This window comes from Bufo bufo, chromosome 3, assembly GCF_905171765.1.
Source record: "Bufo bufo chromosome 3, aBufBuf1.1, whole genome shotgun sequence".
Classification (NCBI taxonomy): domain Eukaryota; kingdom Metazoa; phylum Chordata; class Amphibia; order Anura; family Bufonidae; genus Bufo; species Bufo bufo.
The window spans coordinates 670,672,054-670,695,894 of record NC_053391.1 but is presented as its reverse complement, the minus strand read 5'-3'; the positions used below and the strand labels follow the sequence as shown (position 1 = coordinate 670,695,894).

Here is a 23,841-nt window from a genome sequence, read left to right as displayed (position 1 = left end):
TATTAAAGTCCTGGTTGCCATAGTAGTAGTGGGGAGCGGGGGAGCGGTATACTTACAGTCCGTGCGGCTCCCCGGGCGCTCCAGAATGACGTCAGAGCGCCCCATGCGCATGGATGACGTGATCCATGTGATCACATGATCCATGCGCTTGGGGCGCCCTGACGTCACTCTGGAGCGCCCGGGGAGCCGCACGGACGGTAAGTATACTGCTCCCCCGCTCCCCACTACACTTTACCATGGCTGCCAGGACTTTAGCGTCCCGGCAGCCATGGTAACCACTCTGAAAAAGCTAAATGTCGGGTCCGGCAATGCGCCGAAACGACGTTTAGCTTAAGGCCGGATCCGGATCAATGCCTTTCAATGGGCATTAATTCCGGATCCGGCCTTGCGGCAAGTGTTCCGGATTTTTGGCCGGAGCAAAAAGCGCAGCATGCTGCGGTATTTTCTCCGGCCAAAAAACGTTCCGTTCCGGAACTGAAGACATCCTGATGCATCCTGAACGGATTACTCTCCATTCAGAATGCATTAGGATAAAACTGATCAGGATTCTTCCGGCATAGAGCCCCGACAACGGAACTCTATGCCGGAAGACAAGAACGCAAGTGTGAAAGAGCCCTTACCCTGCCCTCAGATGAGCTGGCCGTGACACAGCTGCGTTGGCGACCTCTTGCCACTCCTCTGCCTTCACCTTCCACCTGTTCCCCTGTGACATGTGGGAATGCTCTCAAGAGCGCCTCTATCAGCGTGCGCTTGTACTCGCGCATCTTACGGTCGCGCTCCAGTTCAGGAATTAAAGTGGGCACATTGTCTTTATACCGGGGATCCAGCAGGGTGGCCACCCAGTAGTCTGCACACGTTAAAACGTGGGCAACTCTGCTGTCGTTGCGCAGGCATTGGAGCATATATTCGCTCATGTGGGCCAGGCTACCCATGGGTAAGGACAAGCTGTCCTCTGTGGGAGGCGTATCGTCATCGTCCACCGTATCCCCCCAGCCACGCACCAGTGATGGGCCTGGGCTGCCACCCCGCTGTGAACTTGCGTCATCCTCGTCCCCCTCCACCTCCTCCTCCTCATCCTCCTCATCCTCCAGTACAGTGCCTTGGCTGGCGACTTGTGAACCTGTCCTCTGCTGCTTAAACAAACCTCCCTCTGAGCCACTTCGAACAGACTGGCCCGAAAGTGTTAGAAACGAGCCCTCATCCTCCTCCTCCTCCTCCACCTGGGCCACCTCCTCTAACATCATTGCCCTAAGTGTTTTCTCAAGGAGACATAGAAGTGGTATTGTAACGCTGATAACAGTGTCGTCGCCACTGGCCATGTTGGTGGAGTACTCGAAACAGCGCAGCAGGGCACACAGGTCTCGCATGGAGGCCCAATCATTGGTGGTGAAGTGGTGCTGTTCGGCAGTACGACTGACGCGAGCGTGCTGCAGCTGAAACTCCACTATGGCCTGCTGCTGCTCGCACAGTCTCTCCAGCATGTGCAAGGTGGAGTTCCACCGGGTGGGCACGTCGCATATGAGGCGGTGAGCGGGAAGGCCGAAGTTCCGCTGTAGCGCAGACAGGCGAGCAGCGGCAGGATGTGAACGGCGGAAGCGCGCACAGACGGCCCGCACTTTATGCAGCAGCTCTGACATGTTGGGGTAGTGGTGAATGAACCTCTGCACCACCAAGTTCAGCACATGCGCCAGGCAAGGGATGTGCGTCAAACCGGCTAGTCCCAGAGCTGCCACGAGATTTCGCCCATTATCGCATACCACCAGGCCTGGCTTGAGGCCCACCGGCAGAAACCACTCGTCGGTCTGTTGTTCAATACCCCGCCACAACTCCTTTGCGCTGTGGGGCCTGTCCCCCAAACATATGAGTTTCAGAATGGCCTGCTGACGTTTACCCCGGGCTGTGCTGAAGTTGGTGGTGAAGGTGTGTGGCTGACCGGATGAGCTGGTGGAAGCAGTGGAGGAGGAAGCCGAGTAGGAGGAGGAGGCTACAGGAGGCAGAGAATGATGCCCTGCGATCCTAGGGGGCGGAAGGACGTGCGCCAAGGAACTGTCCGCCGGGGGCCCAGCCGCCACTACATTCATCCAGTGTGCAGTTAGTGAGATATAGCGTCCCTGGCCGTGCTTACTGGTCCACGTATCTGTGGTTAGGTGGACCTTGCCACAAATGGCGTTGCGCAGTGCACACTTGATTTTATCGGACACTTGCATGTGCAGGGAAGGCACGGCTGTCTTGGAGAAGTAGTGGCGGCTGGGAACCACATACTGCGGGACAGCCATGGCCATCAGCTTTTTGAAGCTGTCTGTGTCCACCAGCCGGAATGACAGCATTTCAAAGGCCAGCAGTTTAGAAATGCTGGCGTTCAGGCCAAGGGCTTGAGGGTGACTCGGGGGGAATTTGCGCTTCCTCTCTAAGGTTTGAGATATTGAGAGCTGAACGCTGCTGTGTGATATAGTGGAGACGCTAGTTGACGGTGGCGGTGGTGTCGGTGGCACATCCTCTGTTTGCTGCTCGGCAGGTGGCAACATTCCTCTCGAGGCGGAAGCCGAGGCAGCAGCGGTAGAGGGAGCAGGGGGAGCCTCAGCGAGTGCCTGTTTTTAAGGTGTGTACCCCACTGCAGTTCATGCTTTGCATGTAGATGCCTGGTCATGCAGGTTGTGCTGAGGTTCAGAACGTTAATGCCTCGCCTCAGGCTCTGATGGCAGAGCGTGCAAGTCACTCGGGTCTTGTCGGTAGGACATTGTTTAAAGAAGTGCCATGCCAGGGAACTCTTTGAAGCTGCCTTTGTGGGGCTGGGTCCCTGTTGGCGATGTCCAGTAGCAGGCGAACTCTGGGGGCGGCGGCTCGTCTGCTTTGGCCCCCTGCTCCCTCTTTGGCTTCGCTGTTGTCTCGGTCTCACCACTACCTCTTCCTCTGAACTGTGAAAGTCATCGCCACGACCTTCAGTCCATGTGGGGTCTAAGACCTCATCGTCCTCTGCATCATCTTCCACCCAGTCTCCCTCCCTGACCTCCTCCTGTTCAGTCTGCACACTGCAAAAAGACGCGGCAGTGGGCACCTGTGTTTCGTCATCATCAGAGAGTCGGTGACTCTGCTGTGGTGGTATTCCCATGTCCTCTTCATCTGGAGACATAAGTGGTTGTGCGTCAGTGCATGGTATGTCTTCCTCCACTGGGGAAGGGCTAGGTGGACGCCCCTGGGAAACCCTGGAAGCAGAGTCTTCAAACAGAAGAAGAGACTGCTGCATAACTTGTGGCTCAGACCGTTTCCCTGATATGCTTGGGGGTGATGTGACAGACTGATGGGCTTGGTTTTCAGGTGCCACCTGTGCGCTTTCCGCAGAAGACTGGGTGGAAGACCATGTGGTGAACGTGCTGGAAGCACTGTCGGCCACCCAATCGATTAATGCCTGTACCTGCTCAGGCCTTACCACCCTAAGAGCGGCATTGGGCCCCACGAGATATTGCGGTACATTCTGCCGGCTAGTTGAGGGAGTTCGTTCCCTACTGTGTGCACCTGGGGCCGAACGGCCACGTCCTCTACCAGCAACAGAGGCTCCACGGACACCACCACGACTGCGTCCTCGTCCCTTAATAGTATTTTTCTTCATTGTTGCGATTCAACTCGCACCACAATGAAATATATTATTTTTTTATAAGCAAAATTCCCTCACTGGAATACTTTCAGTCTTTTGACTGTATGGATTACAGATGGAATGACTGTTATATGTGAGTACCGCTTTCTTTGACAGATTCTAGTATGGGTACATATATGTTTTCCCAACCCCAGCACATTAGTTTGCTAATTCCAGATGTATGAAACGCAGGCCTAACTGTATCTAGTATATTGAACACCAGATAAACTAACTTGGCCTTTTTTAAATAAAAAAAAAATTCCCTCACTGGAATACTTTATGGCTTTTCACTGTATGGATTACAGGTGGACTGGTATTAGTAGGGGTGACACAAGCACACCCAAGTCCCTGATGTAGGATTTCTATGGCACAGACCACTATTACAAGTGATTAATGGACGTTGGGAGAGATTGTGCTGCAGCACTAGTCCCAAGATGGCCGCCGCCTATCAGCCCAGTAACATGTGCCACAAAATGGTCTGCACAACCTTTAAAAAAAATAGCCTTGGACTGTGCTGCTAAATCGCTATTGGTCTGAATCCCAGGTGTAGATGTCTGACTTGTTTGGAGCTTTGGAATGCACACTGTGGCAGCTTCTGCTGCAGCACTACAAGTCGCAAAATGGCGGCCGGCGGTCAGCCCGGGTACATGTGGATGGAAAAATCACTCTGGCCACTCTAAAAATAGCCAATCCCTATCAAAAAAGCAGCTCAGCTGCAGTTGTTCAGATGAATCACAGGTGGAGGAGAGAAATTTGCTTCCAGTTATTCAATTATCCCTGCCTATTCTCGCCCTAGCATCAGCTGCGTCTATCCCTGTTCTATTCACATCGGGAGTGAGCACGTCCCGACGTGCGCACAAGCTTATAAAGAGGCTGAGTCACATGCTGCACTTGGCCAATCACAGCCTTGCCAATAGTAGGCATGGCTGCGATGGCATCTTAGGGCAAGTAGTATGATGCATGTTGATTGGCTGCTTTGCAGCCTTTCAAAATGCGCCAAAATACATGCCGAACGACGAACCCGAACTTTTACGAAAAAGTTCGGGTTCGGGTCCGTGTCACGAACACCCCAAAATTCGGTACGGACCCGAACTATGCTCGAACTGTTCGCTCAACACTACTGATAAACTGATGCACAAAATAATAGATCATTTTTTTTTTTTTTATCAGTTCTTCTGATGGATCAGAAGAATGGAAAGCTACGGTGATGTGAGCTCCGTTAATCTGGCAGCTGTCCGTTAGTCAGTTTCCTCTACACAGACACCAGCTGAGAGGCGCACATAGATATGTTACAGGAACAGCGCCACTCTTGTCCATGGGCTGTGTCTGGTATTGCATCTTGGCTCAATATGGTACCAAACAGTCCATAGAAACCCATGAATGACGTGGAGAATAAAAAGTGCCGCTGACGAGACTTGAGTGATGGCATCTTTTATTAAACAGTCAGAACGCTCGGAGAGGCACAGTACATGTAACTGGTTCGGCAAACAGGTGGAACACAATCCGATTGCTCAGACTGGGTCTCAAGAGTTAACTTTTCATTTCAAATAATTTACATCTGATCTATAAAAAAAAAAATCCTTTTAGAGTCCGTGGCAAGGAAGCACCGTTGTGTAATGCTGGCCCTTTAAGAGGAAATTCCTGATGGCCCAGTTACCTTCAGAGTTTTTACAAAGTACAGATGTAGCAGAGCTCAACAAGATACAGACCATGCCCCTTGCAACACTTTAAAGGGTATTCTGGTCCCCAATGCATTTGGCGCAGCCCTGCATAGGGTTGAGCCCCCTTCTTGTGAGCGGTGGGTATCCCGGTGATCATACCCATATGGATCTACCAGTTATCCCCTATCAGAATACCCCTTTTAGTTAAGTGCCATAGCTTTATACATTCTGTCTGCATGGTTTCTGCATAGTGATAACCTGCAGTCCCATGTAAAACTATAGACAACACATTGTGACTCTAGCTCAATACTCATTCCAGCACAGTATCCCCTATGTACACACCAGACTATTGCAGGCCATACACAATGGATAAATGTAGCCCACCGTCTAATATGTATGGGGGCTTCCCGACTCTCTAATCATGGCAGCTGGTGGATTTCAGTATGTCCAATCCTACTGTTCCCAGGAAGATGAGCTCTTGCCAGCTGCACAATTCTGGGATGGGGAGGGATCGCTGCCATAAAAAAAATAATCCTATGTAAATCTTTTTTTTTATATATATATATATATAAAAAAAAAAAGTGGATCATGTATTGTACTTCCTGTCCTGGCTCTTTAAAGAGGTATTCCGGTTTTAATGACTACATTTATTCATGTAGAGAATAGGATGTTGAAAAGATTTCTAATACGCATTTAAAATTTTGCTCACAGACCTTTATTATATCCGTACGGCCCGTTTTAGTCCTGTAACATGCATTCATAGTGGATAAGACTTAACATGGCGTCAGTCATGTGAGCCCTAAAAGGAACATGTGACCCGGCTTTCAGTTAACTTCCCAGGGGAAGAATAGTGTATGGAGGAGCTGTACATACACTATTACTACCTGCAGTATCTCCATCATGTCTGTGTAGTTTTTTTTTTACACTAAACTTTATTAACATGACATCACCTAGAGACTGGCTGCCATTTTACATCTCCTACGGACAGGACGCCATGTAAATACAATAAAGTAGTTGCTGTAATAACCACAAGAAAAATCATGATTCCGCCACTCGTCCTATTCCCTTAACACATGAAGGTGTCCTGTGTGATGACCCCGCACACGGATGTCACGTAACACTGCTGCTTACTGAATGTCAAAAATTACTTGATGTGAAGGTTGTCACATGACTGATGCCATGTTTCAGTTAGGCCTTAGATAGATACACAGGACTCACCTGATATAAGAAAGGTATGTATACAGAATTTTAAATACATGTACATTAGAAAATTTTATGATTTCCTATTATATAAACAAGTAAAAAAAAAAAGAAAAAAAAGAAAATGACAATCAGGAGAGGTCATCATTATAATATCAGTGGGGGTCCAAGTCCCAGCATCCCCCTGGCCTAGGAAGTGTCGCACCCCGTAGATGTGATACTAATGACCCATGCTGAGGATAAGTCATACATTTCTTTTCCTGAATAACCCTTTTAACTTCCTCTTTGCTTGGACTTTTAGCACAACAGACAGTGTGGCTTAAAGGGGTTTTCTGGGATTTTATTATTGATGGCCTATCTGCCGCTCAGCTGGTTGAAGAGAAGTCTGCGCTCCGTGCGAGCGCAGCCTTCCCTTCATTGTTTACCTCCTCACCGTCGACATCGCAGCGGTGATCAGATGTATTTACAACCAGTCCCATTCACTTCAAAGGGACGGCGTCTTTCTATTCAAGTGTAGACTACACAGCTGTCCCATAGAAGTCAATCAGGACAGCTTAGCTGTAATTACACCTGATCACCACTGCAACGTTGACGGCGAGAAGGTAGACAATGAAGGGAAGGCTGCACTGGAATGGAGCGATGCCTTCTCTTCAAACAGCTGATCAGTGGCGGTGCCGGGTGTTAGGTCATCAATATCAGATCAGCAGGGACCTATCCTGAGGATAGGTCATCAATATTAAAATCCCACAAAACCCCTTTAACTGCCAGATACTTAAATATTACTTTATTATAAATATATTCTCAAATACCTTTCATTATTTATAATGAAACAAAATGGCCACTGTCCTATTGGTTCACACAAAACCTGTCCTGATCACACATGAGGACAAGTTACTTCACAACACTGAGGTAAAGAGCTGCCTCATCCTCTTCTCTGCTCTGCTTGTCAGGGATTATGATCCTGAATACAGATAAGAACTTTAGCTGAATCTCTGGGGAATTTAGTTCATGAGGAGACATGAAGTACAGACTGTGGTAATGGAGACTGCATACAAGAGCTGCTGCTTATTATCCACATCCCCACCTCCTCTCTGTACTTCATGTTTCCTCATCATCTCCATTCTCACAGAGATTCACCTGTATTCAGGATCATGATTCCTGACAAGCAGAGCAGAGAGGAGGATGAAGCGACTCTATGGCTCATTGTGGTGAAGTAACTTGTCCTCCTGTGTGATTAGGACAGGTTTTGTGTGTACTGATAGGACGGCAGCCATTTTATTTCTCCTAATGATTGCTCCCCGGACAAAACAAGCCATTATAACTAATGAAAGGCATTTATGAATATATTTATTATAAAATAATATTTAAGTACCGTATTTTAATTTTTTTAATTCCTGGAAACCCCTTTAAGGCGGGGGCTACATAGATTTGGGGCATACAACAAGCTGAGGCGGATAGCCCTGCCTGAAATGAGCTAGGAGAGCGCAGCTACATTCACATCATTTAAAAGGGATCTGTCCTAGTAAATATTCACATTCTCCATAAAATAACTCTGGGAAAATTTTTCTTATAACTCTACAATTTGCTATTCCTCCTGCAAAAATTAATGAATAAATTGACAACTGGGTGTGACCATTGCTATTATGACTACACGCCGACACCGTAGACAATGCCGTGATGTGCAGGGACCCACCATACTGACGAATGGTAGCGCCCATATATTTTCACTAGGAATAACAGAGGAATGGTGCAATGCACAGGTCTAAGAAAAGATGCGCCAGATTTGTTAGTTTATAGGGAACACCCATTAACAATGTCAGGAGAGAAACCAGATCCCCTTTAACCCGATACTGGCTACAATGACGTGTCAGGCAGAATTCGGAGGGCCCAGTGCTACACCATTCATGGATTACCAGTGCATTTACTTGGAAAAGGAAAGATTTCATTTAAATATCTGGTAAAAGGGTTACGGTAGTAGGTGGATGAAAAGGCAATACACAGCATAATATATAAAAAATTACAACCAGTGACGGCTGAAAATACAGCTTTTTACACATTGTCCAAGGCTGGACAGCCTCAAAAGATTGGAGGCAGGAATTATCAATTTTGCATAAAAAAAAAAAAAAAGGTCAGGAGGGCGAGAAGTTACAGTACATGTGAACCGGAACAGATAAAACATGACAGAAACTGGATGTCCACCTCAAACAGGTTAAAGAGGTCATCCACAGTGGTCATGCCACTCCCCAGAGACCGCGCCTCCTTTGTCCATGGGCTATTATTGCACTTCAGACCCATTCAAGTAATCATCATCATTCAAGTGAATTGGGCTGGGGTGCAATACTGGGCACAGCCCATGGACAAAGGTAGCGTCAATGAAACACCAGAAGTTGGCTCGCATAAAACTTTGTTCTAATACTGTACGGAGCGAGCACTCTGTACAGTATTAGAATGTATTGGCTCCAATGAGCCGAAGTTATTACTTCGCAAAGTCTCACGAGACTTTGCGCAATAACTTCATAAATTAATTTATACTGTAAAAAGACAACAACATTTCCCAAACCGGAATCTGCCCCCCGCGTGTCTTCTTTTTGGTCATGGGCCATTGTCATGTACAAGTGAATGGAATGTCAGACCGACTTGGATAATTTAAAAAACCGAAATGCTATAACTACGGTAGGACTCATGCACACGACCATGATCGGCTCTGTAAACACAGTCCGTGCGCCGGCCACCTCTCCCGGACCGGCTGCGGCTCCCATGACCAGAACGGATGGTATCAGAGTAATTTATGGCAAGGTGCTACTGCTGTGCACTGATACGATGATGTGAGCACAGTACAATAGCCCCGGACTGTATCATAAATTACTGTGATGCAGTCAGGTTGGGTCAGAGAAGCCGCGGTCGGCCCAGGAGATGCAGCCAACATATGGACTGTGTCGGGTGCATGAGCCCCAAGTGGAACACAAGTCTTTGCTTGAAATGAGTACTAAGAGGCAGGACTTCCTGCACGGTCATTCTTGGGCCTCCGGGCTGTTCTCCTGTGGCAGCTTTGGAGGGACGGGTCGAGGTAGATCTAGCCGGCCCCAGGTCATAGGCTCAGCCTTTTTCATGAAAATCTCCACCTTGGTTGCAGTTAGGTTCACGTAACTTTTTTGTACGTCGATGACCTGGAAGTAACACAATCAAGAGTCAGTGATTTAAAAGGAGCAAGAAACCCAGAAAAGACTGTGGCAAATAAACGGTCTGTCAGTCTGCAGGAAATTTCTGCAAGGTTCTGAAACAGAAAGTCTTGTAGAAATCGCAGGGGTTAATCTCCTGCTGATCTGTTCCGTTCCTCTGCTGCGGAAGAGCTGAGGAGTCTGGGATTAGCAAAGGGGCTGCCTGGGCGTTACTAAGTGAAGTCAATGGGAGCAGCGCTGCACTGAAAGTGCTGTCCACTACATGGCTGACGGAGCTGCATAGTTCCAGTGCCAACCTCCGGCAACAGAGCTGCACCGGAACAGTCGGTCGTCTTGGATGCGGGGTGTCGGACCCCTGCTGATCAGCTAGCGATTGCCTATCCTGTAGATAGGCCATCACCTAGCAAGGACAGAACAACCCCTTTAACAATCTTATTGTCCTACTGCAGACTGGGCAAAGAGGGGGGCTCCTGCTGCAGACAGAACAGAGGGGGAGGCTCCTGCTGCAGACAGCTGTCTTACAGCCAGACACAGAACAGTGAGGAGGAGGAGGGGGGCTGATCTCCTGGGCCACACTGAACATTTCTTTGCATATTTCAGTTTTAAGTGCAATAGTAGAGAAATGGGATTAAAGGAAAGGAGGAGATTAGAGAATATGCTGGATTTTTTTTTTAAATTATGCATACTTTCTATTTTAGTATTCTCTTTTAAATAAAACTAAAGTTGTATGAAGTTTATCGAAATACCGCATTTCTAGAAGTATACATCCATTTGACAAATAACCGAGCCAGAGCATAATCGGACAGAGAAGCAAACAAGACAAAAGAGGAGGAGACGTACGTAGGAACAAACGTCCAGGCCGTTCTCAAGGTCCAAATAATGAAGATATTTAGAGAGTGTGCTAGAACAAGTTTGTTAGAAAGTTCACATTATAATATGAGAGGGTCTAAGCAAGAAATCCAACCCCATCAAAAACCAAAGTGTCTGACAAAGTGATCTCGATACTGTGCGATCACCCAAATCACCCAGGGAGTTCGCCGAGTGGCATAACAGAAAGAAAGTAACTAGCGCCATATCCAGAAAAGTATTTTTGCTGCCCATCATATAGGTAAATGACTACTGCCATTTTAAAACACATTAAAGGTGTTGTCACATCAATGACCCCGATGGCACGTCACTATGGTTGGCACAGGTTTCACCAGTGAAGCTCTCCCGATCAGATATGCTGGGCAGCCTCTGCAGTAGCGGCTTCTTCCCCCCCATGCAGCATAGGGATATAAACAAAGGAGGGAGAAGCTTCCAGGCAGGTCCGAATTTTGAGAGAAGCTGCAGAAATTCTGGGGGTGCACATCAATAGGGACCAGCCTTTGGGCATCACGCTGAGGAACAACCCCGTACCGCCACAGGAAGAGATTTGGCTGTATCAGGAATTCTCAACTTGCGCACCTCCAGGTGTTTTAATACTACAACTCCCACCATGCCCTGCTGCAGGCTGATAGCAGTAGCCTGTCCAGGAATGCTGGGAGTTGTAGGTTTGCAACGGCTGGAGTGCCGCAGGTTGGGCATCCCTGGGCTATATCATCTGCCAAGGCTATGGCAACTGGGACGCACCAGAAACTTCCTTCACCAAAGTCAGCAAAACATCCAAGTCCAGAAGAAAAGGACATACAAGTTTCACTCATCAGGAGCTACTTACCCCCCACAACTGTAGATTCTGCTGAAATTCCTTCTCGCCATCAAATATGATCTGAATATTAACCTAAGGAGGAAATAAAATAGGAGATGTTCCTGTAAGTAGGGTGGATGAGGTATTAGGTCAGACTCACACGAACCTGCAACGTGTGTCAATGAAAGGTCCTGCTCTGACCTCCCCTCTTCTACCAGGATCACCCAGCATTATACTGATTTTTAATGCTGTGTAAGGTCCGCAAAAACGGAGTCCGTAGGTCCGTGATCCGTTTTTTCTTCCGTGGGTCTTCCTTGATTTTTGGAGGATCCACAGACATGAAGGAAAAAGTCGTTTTGGTGTCCGCCTGGCCATGCGGAGCCAAACGGATCCGTCCTGACATGCAAGTCAATGGGGACGGATCCGTCCCCCATTGACTTTCAATGTAAAGTCAGGAGTCCCTATTATACCATCAGATCGGAGTTTTCTCCAAACCGATGGTATATTTTAACTTGAAGCGTCCCCATCACCATGGGAACGCCTCTATGTTAGAATATACCATCGGATTTGAGTTAGATCGTGAAAACTCATATCCGACAGTATATTCTAACACAGAGGCATTCCCATAGTGATGGGGACGCTTCAAGTTAGAATATACTACGAACTGTGTACATGACTGCCCCCTGCTGCCTGGCAGCACCCGATCTCTTACAGGGGGCTGTGATCCGCACAATTAACCCTTCAGGTGCCGCACCTCAGGGGTTAATTGTGCCTATCATAGCCCCCTGTAAGAGATCGGGTGCTGCCAGGCAGGAGGGGGCACACCCTCCTCCCTCCCCTGTATTACTACATTCATTGGTGGCCAGTGGGCCCCCCTCCCTCCCCTGTATTACTGTACATTCATTGGTGGCCAGTGGGCCCCCCCTCCCTCCCACTGCTAATTAAAATCCCCCCCGCCCCCCATTATTGGTGGCAGCGGAGAGTTCCGATCGGAGTCCCAGTTTAATCGCTGGGACTCCGACCGGTAACCATGGCAACCAGGACGCTACTGCAGTCCTGGTTGCCATGGTTACTTAGCAATTTTAGAAGCATTATACTTACCTTCGCTGTCTGTGACCGGCCGGGCGCTCCTCCTACTGGTAAGTGAAAGGTCTGTGCGGCGCATAGCTTATAGCACAGACCTGTCACTTACCAGTAGGAGCGCCCGGCCGGTCACAGACATCGCAGGTAAGTATAATGCTCCTAAAAATTGCTAAGTAACTATGGCAACCAGGACTGCAGTAGCGTCCTGGTTGCCATGGTTACCGATCGGAGCCCCAGCGATTAAACTGGGACTCCGATCGGAACTCTCCGCTGCCACCAATGATGGGGGGGGGGTGTTTAACTAGGAGGGGGAGCCGCACTGGCCACCAATGAATGTACAGTAATACAGGGGAGGGAGGGGGGGCCCACTGGCCACCAATGAATGTACAGTAATACAGGGGAGGGAGGGGGGCCCACTGGCCACCAATGAATGTACAGTAATACAGGGGAGGGAGGGGGGGCCGCACTGGCCACCAATGAATTTACAGTAATACAGGGGAGGGAGGGGGGGCCGCACTGGCCACCAATGAATTTACAGTAATACAGGGGAGGGAGGGGGGGCCGCACTGGCCACCAATGAATGTACAGTAATACAGGGGAGGGAGGGGGGGCCGCACTGGCCACCAATGAATTTACAGTAATACAGGGGAGGGAGGGGGGGCCGCACTGGCCACCAATGAATGTACAGTAATACAGGGGAGGGGGGGGGCCCACTGGCCACCAATGAATTTAAAACTGGGGATTAATTGAGGGGTTAATTGTGCGGATCACAGCCCCCTGTAAGAGATCAGGTGCTGCCAGGCAGCAGGGGGCAGTCATGTACACAGTTCGTAGTATATTCTAACTTGAAGCGTCCCCATCACTATGGGAACGCCTCTGTGTTAGAATATACTGTCGGATCTGAGTTTTCACAAAGTGAAAACTCAGCTCTGAAAAAGCTTTTATGCTAACGGATCTGCGATCCGTCTGTGTGAAAGTAGCCTACGGCCACGGATCACGGACGCGAATGCCAATCTTGTGTGCATCCGTGTTTTTTCAGGGACCCATTGACTTGAATGGGTCCGTGAACCGTTGTCCGTCAAAAAAAAAGGACAGGTCATATTTTTTTGACAAACAGGAAACACTGATCACGGCCGCGGATGAACAACGGTGCATTTTCCGAGTTTTCAACGGACCCATTGAAAGTCAATGGGTCCGCAGAAAATCACGGAAAACGGAACAACGGCCATGGATGCACACAACGGTCGTGTGCATGAGGCCTAACCCTGAGGGTCCTGAAATCTACTGTATATAACACTGACATAATGCTGTCAGTGTAATACCGCAGATTTCAGAACTCTCAGGGTATGGGCCTGGTTGCTTGGTTTGAAGGACAGAGCAGAATCAAATGTTATCCCCCAAAGCATCGGACCTGTGAGACCGGAAATAGTGTGGAGCCATTAGCTGTGATTGATAGGTCTGGAGGGGGACCGAGTGAGATGATGAAATCAGTTTTCTCCATGTTGAGGATTAGAAAGCAGCAGCAAGAGGATATAACCGATAGGCATGCTGGAATATCTGGAAAGCAGGGAAATGACATCTGGACCAGAGAGGTAAAGCTGAGAGCCATCAGCATAAAGGTGGTACTGAAAGCCAGGGGAGTCTCATGAGCTGTCCCAGGACAGAGCCTTAAGGGACACCGACATAGAGAAGACAGGGGGAGGAGATGGTGTCTGAGCACACTTTCTAAACCAGACAGCCTCCTTAAGATATACCTGCAACAAATCAAACTAAACCCATCTTATAAAGACGGAGAACCGTATAAAACCTGATTTCCAGGCGCTACTCACCACTGTGCTATTGGCCTCCACGTAGCTCTGTTCTGGGATGGAGTTCTTTGCATAGATTGAGATTGTGACTCCACTACCAGTCTGGTGCCAGTCGTGTCGGCAGGGAACCACCTTCTTACCCTGCGAAGCAAAATCATACAGATCAGGCAAACCCGCTCTATATCCAAGTAAGGCCTCATGCACACGACTGTTGTTGTGGTCCGCATCCGCGCCGCAGTTCTTGCGGCTCGGGTGCGGACCCATTCACTTCAATGGGGCCACAAAAGATGCGGGCAGCACTCCGTGTGCTGTCCGCATCCGTTGCTCCGTTCCGTGGCCCCGCAAAAAACGGACAAGAATAGGCATTTCTATAATGGGCCGCCCGTTCAGAAAATTGCGGAAGGCACACGGGCGGCTTCTGTTTTTTTGCAGATCCGCGGTTTGCGGATGGAATGGAACGGACGTACGGCCTAAGGGCCAGTACTTCAACGCAACCTCAAACTTACGTCGTCTTTCTTAATCCATAAATGCGTCCCCTTAAAGCACCCTTCCTGGGACAAAAATGTATTGAAATCTGAGGTTTTCCTCTTACAGCAGCTCCAATATTTCATCCTAAAAAAAATAAAATAAAAGATTTTAAAACGAGATCAAGAAACACAAAGCTGTTAAAGTGGTTTCTGCTGCCACCGTGCTCCTTGCTGGTTGTAACTAGGAAAGAGCGAATAGACTTCGAATGAAACATCCAAAGTCGAATCGCATAATACTTTAAATACTGTATGGAGCGAGCGCTCCGTACTGTATTAGAATGTATTGGCTCCTGTGGGCCGAAGTCTCGCGAGACTTTGCATAATAACTTCATAAATTAAAGGGGTTGTCCGGGATCAAATTATTATTATTTTTTTTTTAAAATATACTCACTGTTAACAGGTGATTCTAGGTCCCCCCCCATGTGTTTTAAGGCATTTTCGCCATTTCTACACTGCTCCGACGGTCCCCCACGCACTGTTTACATCTCTGTTTATTTTTGTCTAACTTCCTGCCGCTCTGCACTGTGGGTCCCAGCGCGGCATCACGGGCTTTCAGACGACTCTTCTCCGCTGTGACCCCGGCCCCTCATTGTTATTCCGCCTCCTGACGCACATCGCCCCGTCCTCCATGCATCTGCCCCATAGTTCCCTTGCCTCCTTCACTGTGAACAACACGCTCTGCCCGGTGACGTCACCGGAGTGGGGGAGCGTGGCTTAGCGCGATCTGTTGCCGCCGAGGTACCGCCCCTCCGAGCGCTCTGCATAATGCCTGCGGCTGATGGTGACATCACCGGGCTCCCTGCGAAGCGGCTTCGCTCTGCAGAAGGGACCCGGTACGTCACTGAATGTGAGAAAAGACTCGCTTTCGGCTGAGAATTTGTGTAATGAATATGGGGCATCCGAAAAGTATGGGAAAGGTAGGACAGTCATGTAGGAGAGATTTATGTCCCTAATCCCAGACAACCCCTTTAATTTCTACTGCAAAAAAACATTTCCCGAACCAGAGTTATTATTAGGGGTGCACCGAAATTCCGGCGGCCGAAAATATCGGCCGAAAATGGGCCTAATCCATTTCGGCCGATATTGGTACATATCGGCAGAAAATATGGGGTTTGGGATTTGTGCGGGCGGGCGGTTTACTTTAAGTCACTGCATCTTTATTTTACCTTACAATCGTGACGCTCCAGTAACAACTCTGCAGGCAGAGCGGAGGGCGGCGTAACGTCACTTACTCACGTGACGCGCCTGCTCCGCCTCCTTCATTCATAAAGTGCAGCAGGGCCGGGGCTGTTATGGGTAGGGGGATCGGTCTATGGCACTGCTATGGGGAGGGGGGATCCTGTGCACTGTTATGAGGAAAGGGATCTGTGCACTGTTATGCCCATAACAGTGCACATATCCCCCCCTCCATAACAGCGCCACCCACAGATCCCCCTCTCCATAACAGCGCCACCCACAGATCCCCCTCTCCATAACAGCGCCACCCACAGATCCCCCTCTCCATAACAGCGCCACCCACAGATCCCCCTCTCCATAACAGCGCCACCCACAGATCCCCCTCTCCATAACAGCGCCACCCACAGATCCCCCTCTCCATAACAGAGCCACCCACAGATCCCCCTCTCCATAACAGCGCCACCCACAGATCCCCCTCTCCATAACAGAGCCACCCACAGATCCCCCTCTCCATAACAGAGCCACCCACAGATCCCCCTCTCCATAACAGAGCCACCCACAGATCCCCCTCTCCATAACAGAGCCACCCACAGATCCCCCTCTCCATAACAGAGCCACCCACAGATCCCCCTCTCCATAACAGAGCCACCCACAGATCCCCCTCTCCATAACAGAGCCACCCACAGATCCCCCTCTCCTTAACAGAGCCACCCACAGATCCCCCTCTCCATAACAGCGCCACCCACAGATCCCCCTCTCCATAACAGATCCCCCTCTCCATACAGATCCCCCTCTCCATACAGATCCCCCTCTCCATACAGATCCCCCTCTCCATACAGATCCCCCTCTCCATACAGATCCCCCTCTCCATACAGATCCCCCTCTCCATACAGATCCCCCTCTCCATACAGATCCCCCTCTCCATACAGATCCCCCTCTCCATACAGATCCCCCTCTCCATACAGATCCCCCTCTCCATACAGATCCCCCTCTCCATACAGATCCCCCTCTCCATACAGATCCCCCTCTCCATACAGATCCCCCTCTCCATGCAAAAATTTGTTCTTGACCTGAGGCTACGTCTGTTTACAGTTTGAGGTTGGTTTTACAACTGTTTCTTGCACTGTTGTTTTGTACAATCACTTGTGTATGAGGAAGCACCATGTTATATAATATGATTTATTAAATTCATGAAAAAGAATTATTAATAAAATCATTAAATAAAAAGTATTTGGGCAAAAAGGCAGTTTCGGTTTTCGGTCAAGGGCATCCTGAATTTTCGGTTTCGGAACAGAATTTTCATTTCGGTGCACCCCTAGTTATTATATTCGGTGACACGTTTGGTCCATTTGGTATTTTCTACTTACCCCTCATGGAAGATGGGCACCCCGGAGTGATACTGACAAACCTCTTCATTACTCTGGGGTCCTGTAAACGTCTACAAGAAACACATTAAGGTTATACAATGGGACGAGGCATCAGGAGTCCTTACCATTGTCATTTATCCACCAGGAAGGGTCCATTGATATGGAAATAGAAACATAGAATGTGTCGGCAGATAAGAACCATTTGGCCCATCTAGTCTGCCCAAATCAGGCAGATTAGCCCGGGGCTGCTCAGTACGGCCCGTTTCTGATAGTTCTTTAACTTTGATTTAAGCAATGAAAGGGGGGCGCCGTTTATGTGAAGTTATCCCCTATCCACAGGAAACGGTATAAACCATGCGATCTGTGGAGGTCCTACCTCAGGAACCCTCACCGATCATGGGACCGGGGAGCATGCACACCCCACAAACAAACTGAGCGGCTGGTTATACCGCTCCATTCATTTTGATAGGAGTTCCGAAGACGTCTAAGCACATGCTTGCACAATATAGGAAAAAGCACCAGCCTATGTGCGCTCCCACGGTCCCGGCCACCAGAGAGGCGGATGCTTTTTCCTATAGTGTGCAAGCACAATCACCCCTGATGGATTGCAGGGTGGTCTGTAACCAGTGTATAATGTGATGGAAAAATGAATCCAGCCAGCAAAGGAGGCAGTATGGACAATATATTAATAATGTCCATGCTGTCCCCATCACAGCTCAGGGGGCGTGTCCATGCTGTCCCCATCACAGCTCAGGGGGCGTGTCCATGCTGTCCCCATCACAGCTCAGGGGGCGTGTCCATGCTGTCCCCATCACAGCTCAGGGGGCGTGTCCATGCTGTCCCCATCACAGCTCAGGGGGCGTGTCCATGCTGTCCCCATCACAGCTCAGGGGGCGTGTCCATGCTGTCCCCATCACAGCTCAGGGGGCGTGTCCATGCTGTCCCCATCACAGCTCAGGGGGCGTGTCCATGCTGTCCCCATTGCTGTCCCCATCACAGCTCAGGGTGGCGTGTCCATGCTGTCCCCATCACAGCTCAGGGGGCGTGTCCATGCTGTCCCCATCACAGCTCAGGGGGCGTGTCCATGCTGTCCCCATCACAGCTCAGGGTGGCGTGTCCATGCTGTCCCCATCACAGCTCAGGGTGGCGTGTCCATGCTGTCCCCATCACAGCTCAGGGGGCGTGTCCATGCTGTCCCCATCACAGCTCGGGGGGCGTGTCCATGCTGTCCCCATCACAGCTCGGGGGGCGTGTCCATGCTGTCCCCATCACAGCTCGGGGGGCGTGTCCATGCTGTCCCCATCACAGCTCGGGGGGCGTGTCCATGCTCTCCCCATCACAGCTCAGGGGGCGTGTCCATGCTCTCCCCATCACAGCTCAGGGGGCGTGTCCAGTGAGCAGGACAAAGAAACAGGGAAAACAAACAGCAGGTGGCGCTGTACAGATACATTTTATTAAATAACTCAGTGGCTATGCTAAATTTTTAATTACATGCAATTACAAAAGTATTCAGATCCAGGTGCTGGTTTGAAAACGGTAGAATATTTCTCGTGGGACAACCCCTTTAAGTGGGCTGTGGCTCTCAGGCGTGCGCTGCAGCCGCTTCGTTCTTCACATCATGTTTTATGCTGGCTGGTATTGCACACGCTGTACTTTTAGTATCACTTGTGCAGAGTATCTAAGTGACTGGGACAACGCTGTAATACCCAGCGCAGCCGCTACAGAAGGTGCGGCAGGTATGGTAGAAACCAGTGTAGGAGCCAATGCAAGCTATGAAGAGGCTGCGGCGCTTGCCTGAGCAAAGGGGCTCATTTAACCAGTTGGCTGGCGAGGGTGCTGGACGTCTGACCCCTGATATTTTAGGACCTTTCCTAAGGATAGGCCATCAATTAAAAAACCTAGGTCTTATGATAAAATGATGAACATCTACTCTTACCTTTGTGCAGCCGCCATTTTTACAGGAGGTTCCGATTTTGGTTTCTCCAGTGTCCTCATCTGTAAAAAGAGGAGGGGGGGGGAAAGTCAGGGAAGTCCTTCATTGAGGAACTAATTGTCACTAATGTCATCATGGACGCAGACGTGTGAATGAAGCCTCAGTAAGGCCGTGAAGCGGCACAGCAGTTGCCCTGTGGGTGATAACACAGGCACCATTGCTGCAGGGTGGGAAGGGGTTAAGGACGTCTATCAAGCACTGAACGGTCACCTCTCAGTTAGGCCTCTTGCGCATGAACGATATGGATTAGGTCCGGATTCGTTCAGGAAAACTCGCACCATTTCGCAAGCAATTTCAGTCAGTTTTGTCTGCGATTACGTTCAGTGGTTCAGTTTTTTTTTCCGCGCGGGCGAAATGCGCATTGATGCGTTTTTCACACGCGTGATAAAAAAAAAAAACCTGAATGTTTACAAACAACATCTCCTAGCAACCATCAGTTAAAAAAATGCATCACATCCGCACTTGCTTGCGGATACGATGCATTTTTCACGCAGCCCCATTCACTTCTGCATGAAAAACGCAGAATATAGAACATGCTGCGATTGTCATGAAAAAAATAAAAATGAATAGGTCCGGATTCAGTACGGGGCGCAATGTGAAAGGGGCCTTAACCCCTTCCCGACTGCAATCCGTTTATATACGTGATATTTGCACATGCCCCATGCAGCTACCACGTGTATAAACGTCAAGCCAGCTCTTTAACCACCTCCGGACTGCCTAACGCAGGATCGCGTTCCGGAGGTGGCAGCGCTGCGCACAGTCACGCATATACGCGTCATCTCGCGAGACTTCCTGTGAACGCGCGCACACAGGCGCGCGCGCTCACAGGAACGGAAGGTAAGAGAGTTGATCTCCAGCCTGCCAGCGGCGATCGTTCGCTGGCAGGCTGGAGATGTGTTTTTTTTAACCCCTAACAGGTATATTAGACGCTGTTTTGATAACAGAGTCTAATATACCTGCTACCTGGTCCTCTGGTGGTCCCCTTTGTTTGGATCGACCACCAGAGGACACAGGTAGCTCAGTAAAGTAGCACCAAGCACCACTACACTACACTACACCCCCCCCCCCCGTCACTTATTAACCCCTTATTAGCCCCCGATCACCCCTAATCACCCCTGATCACCCCTGATCACCCCATATAGACTCCCTGATCACCCCCCTGTCATTGATTACCCCCCTGTCATTGATTACCCCCCTGTAAAGCTCCATTCAGATGTCCGCATGATTTTTACGGATGCACTGATACATGGATCGGATCCGCAAAACGCATCCGGTCGTCTGAATGAAGCCTTACAGGGGCATGATCAATGACTGTGGTGATCACCCCCCTGTCATTGATTACCCCCCTGTAAAGCTCCATTCAGATGTCCACATGATTTTTACGGATGCACTGATAGATGGATCGGATCCGCAAAACGCATCCGGACGTCTGAATGAAGCCTTACAGGGGCATGATCAATGACTGTGGTGATCACCCCATATAGACTCCCTGATTACCCCCCTGTCATTGATTACCCCCCTGTAAAGCTCCATTCAGATGTCCGCATGATTTTTACGGATGCACTGATAGATGGATCGGATCCGCAAAACGCATCCGGACGTCTGAATGAAGCCTTACACGGGCATGATCAATGACTGTGGTGATTACCCCATATAGACTCCCTGATCACCCCCCTGTCATTGATCACCCCCCTGTCATTGATCACCACCCCTGTCATTGATCACCCCCCCTGTCATTGATCACCCCCCCTGTCATTGATCACCCCCCTGTCATTGATCACCCCCCTGTCATTGATCACCCCCCTGTAAGGCTACATTCAGATATTTTTTTGGCCCAAGTTAGCAGAATTTTTTTTTTTTTCTTACAAAGTCTCATATTCCACTAACTTGTGTCAAAAAATAAAATCTCACATGAACTCGCCATACCACTCACGGAATCCAAATGCGTAAAATTTTTTAGACATTTATATTCCAGACTTCTTCTCACGCTTTAGGGCCCCTAGAATGCCAGGGCAGTATAAATACCCCACATGTGACCCCATTTCGGAAAGAAGACACCCCCAGGTATTCCGTGAGGGGCATATTGAGTCCATGAAAGATTGAAATTTTTGTCCCAAGTTAGCAGAACGGGAGACTTTGTGAGAAAAAAATTAAAAATATCAATTTCCGCTAACTTGTGCCAAAAAAAAAAAATTTCTATGAACTCGCCATGCCCCTCATTGAATACCTTGGGGTGTCTTCTTTCCAAAATGGGGTCACATGTGGGGTATTTATACTGCCCTGGCATTCTAGGGGCCCCAAAGCGTGAGAAGAAGTCTGGTATCCAAATGTCTAAAAATGCCCTCCTAAAAGGAATTTGGGCACCTTTGCGCATCTAGGCTGCAAAAAAGTGTCACACATCTGGTATCGCCGTACTCAGGAGAAGTTGGGGAATGTGTTTTGGGGTGTCATTTTACATATACCCATGCTGGGTGAGAGAAATATCTTGGTCAAATGCCAACTTTGTATAAAAAAAATGGGAAAAGTTGTCTTTTGCCAAGATATTTCTCTCACCCAGCATGGGTATATGTAAAATGACACCCCAAAACACATTCCCCAACTTCTCCTGAATACGGCGATACCACATGTGTGACACTTTTTTGCAGCCTAGGTGGGCAAAGGGGCCCATATTCCAAAGAGTACCTTTAGGATTTCACAGGTCATTTACCTACTTACCACACATTAGGGCCCCTGGAAAATGCCAGGGCAGTATAACTACCCCACAAGTGACCCCATTTTGGAAAGAAGACACCCCAAGGTATTCCGTGAGGGGCATGGCGAGTTCCTAGAATTTTTTATTTTTTGTCACAAGTTAGTGGAAAATGCTTATTTTTTTTTTTTTTTTTTTTTTCATACAAAGTCTCATATTCCACTAACTTGTGACAAAAAAAAAAAACTTCCATGAACTCACTATGCCCATCAGCGAATACCTTGGGGTCTCTTCTTTCCAAAATGGGGTCACTTGTGGGGTAGTTATACTGCCCTGGCATTCTAGGGGCCCAAATGTGTGGTAAGGAGTTTGAAATCAAATTCTGTAAAAAATGACCTGTGAAATCCGAAAGGTGCTCTTTTGAATATGGGCCCCTTTGCCCACCTCGGCTGCAAAAAAGTGTCACACATCTGGTATCTCCGTAATCGGGAGAAGTTGGGGAATGTGTTTTGGGGTGTCATTTTACATATACCCATGCTGGGTGAGAGAAATATCTTGGCAAAAGACAACTTTTCCCATTTTTTTATACAAAGTTGGCATTTGACCAAGATATTTATCTCACCCAGCATGGGTATATGTAAAAAGACACCCCAAAACACATTCCCCAACTTCTCCTGAGTACAGAGATACCAGATGTGTGACACTTTTTTGCAGCCTAGGTGGGCAAAGGGGCCCATATTCCAAAGAGCACCTTTCGGATTTCACAGGTCATTTACCTACTTACCACACATTTGGGCCCCTAGAATGCCAGGGCAGTATAACTACCCCACAAGTGACCCCATTTTGGAAAGAAGAGACCCCAAGGTATTCGCTGATGGGCATAGTGAGTTCATAGAACTTTTTATTTTTTGTCACAAGTTAGTGGAATATGAGACTTTGTAAGAAAAAATAAAAAATAAAAAATAAATCATCTTTTTCCGCTAACTTGTGACAAAAAATAAAAAGTTCTAGGAACTCGCCATGCCCCTCACGGAATACCTTGGGGTGTCTTCTTTCCAAAATGGGGTCACTTGTGGGGTAGTTATACTGCCCTGGTATTCTAGGGGCCCAAATGTGTGGTAAGGAGTTTGAAATCAAATTCAGGAAAAAATGAGGAGTGAAATCCGAAAGGTGCTCTTTGGAATATGGGCCCCTTTGCCCACCTAGGCTGCAAAAAAGTGTCACACATCTGGTATCCCCGTACTCAGGAGAAGTTGAGGAATGTGTTTTGGGGTGTCTTTTTACATATACCCATGCTGGGTGAGATAAATATCTTGGTCAAATGACAACTTTGTATAAAAAAATGGGAAAAGTTGTCTTTTGCCAAGATATTTCTCTCACCCAGCATGGGTATATATAAAATGACACCCCAAAACACATTCCCCACCTTCTCCTGAGTACGGAGATACCAGATGTGTGACACTTTTTTGCAGCCTAGGTGGGCAAAGGGGCCCATATTCCAAAGAGCACCTTTCGGATTTCACAGGTCATTTTTTACAGAATTTGATTTCAAACTCCTTACCACACATTTGGGCCCCTAGAATGCCAGGGCAGTATAACTACTCCACAAGTGACCCCATTTTGGAAAGAAGAGACCCCAAGGTATTCGCTGATGGGCATAGTGAGTTCATAGAACTTTTTATTTTTTGTCACAAGTTAGTGGAATATGAGACTTTGTAAGAAAAAATAAAAAATAAAAAATAAATCATCTTTTTCCGCTAACTTGTGACAAAAAATAAAAAGTTCTATGAACTCACTATGCCCATCAGCGAATACCTTAGGGTGTGTACTTTCCGAAATGGGGTCATTTGTGGGGTGTTTG

General features: G+C 48.5%; 1 protein-coding gene across 1 annotated transcript in view; it reads right to left on the bottom strand.

The window, feature by feature from the left end:
* Positions 1 to 7,792: 7,792 nt before the first annotated feature.
* CHORDC1 (cysteine and histidine rich domain containing 1) overlaps positions 7,793 to 23,841 on the bottom strand; it is a 29,841-nt gene continuing 13,792 nt past the window's right edge. The window contains exons 6-11 of the mRNA XM_040426359.1: positions 19,235 to 19,293; positions 17,299 to 17,369; positions 14,735 to 14,840; positions 14,250 to 14,369; positions 11,368 to 11,430; positions 7,793 to 9,659 (exon numbers count right to left, since the gene is read on the bottom strand). Coding sequence (XP_040282293.1) covers positions 9,504 to 9,659; positions 11,368 to 11,430; positions 14,250 to 14,369; positions 14,735 to 14,840; positions 17,299 to 17,369; positions 19,235 to 19,293 — 575 coding nt within the window. The 3' untranslated portion in view covers positions 7,793 to 9,503. The remainder of the gene's footprint in view (positions 9,660 to 11,367; positions 11,431 to 14,249; positions 14,370 to 14,734; positions 14,841 to 17,298; positions 17,370 to 19,234; positions 19,294 to 23,841) is intronic.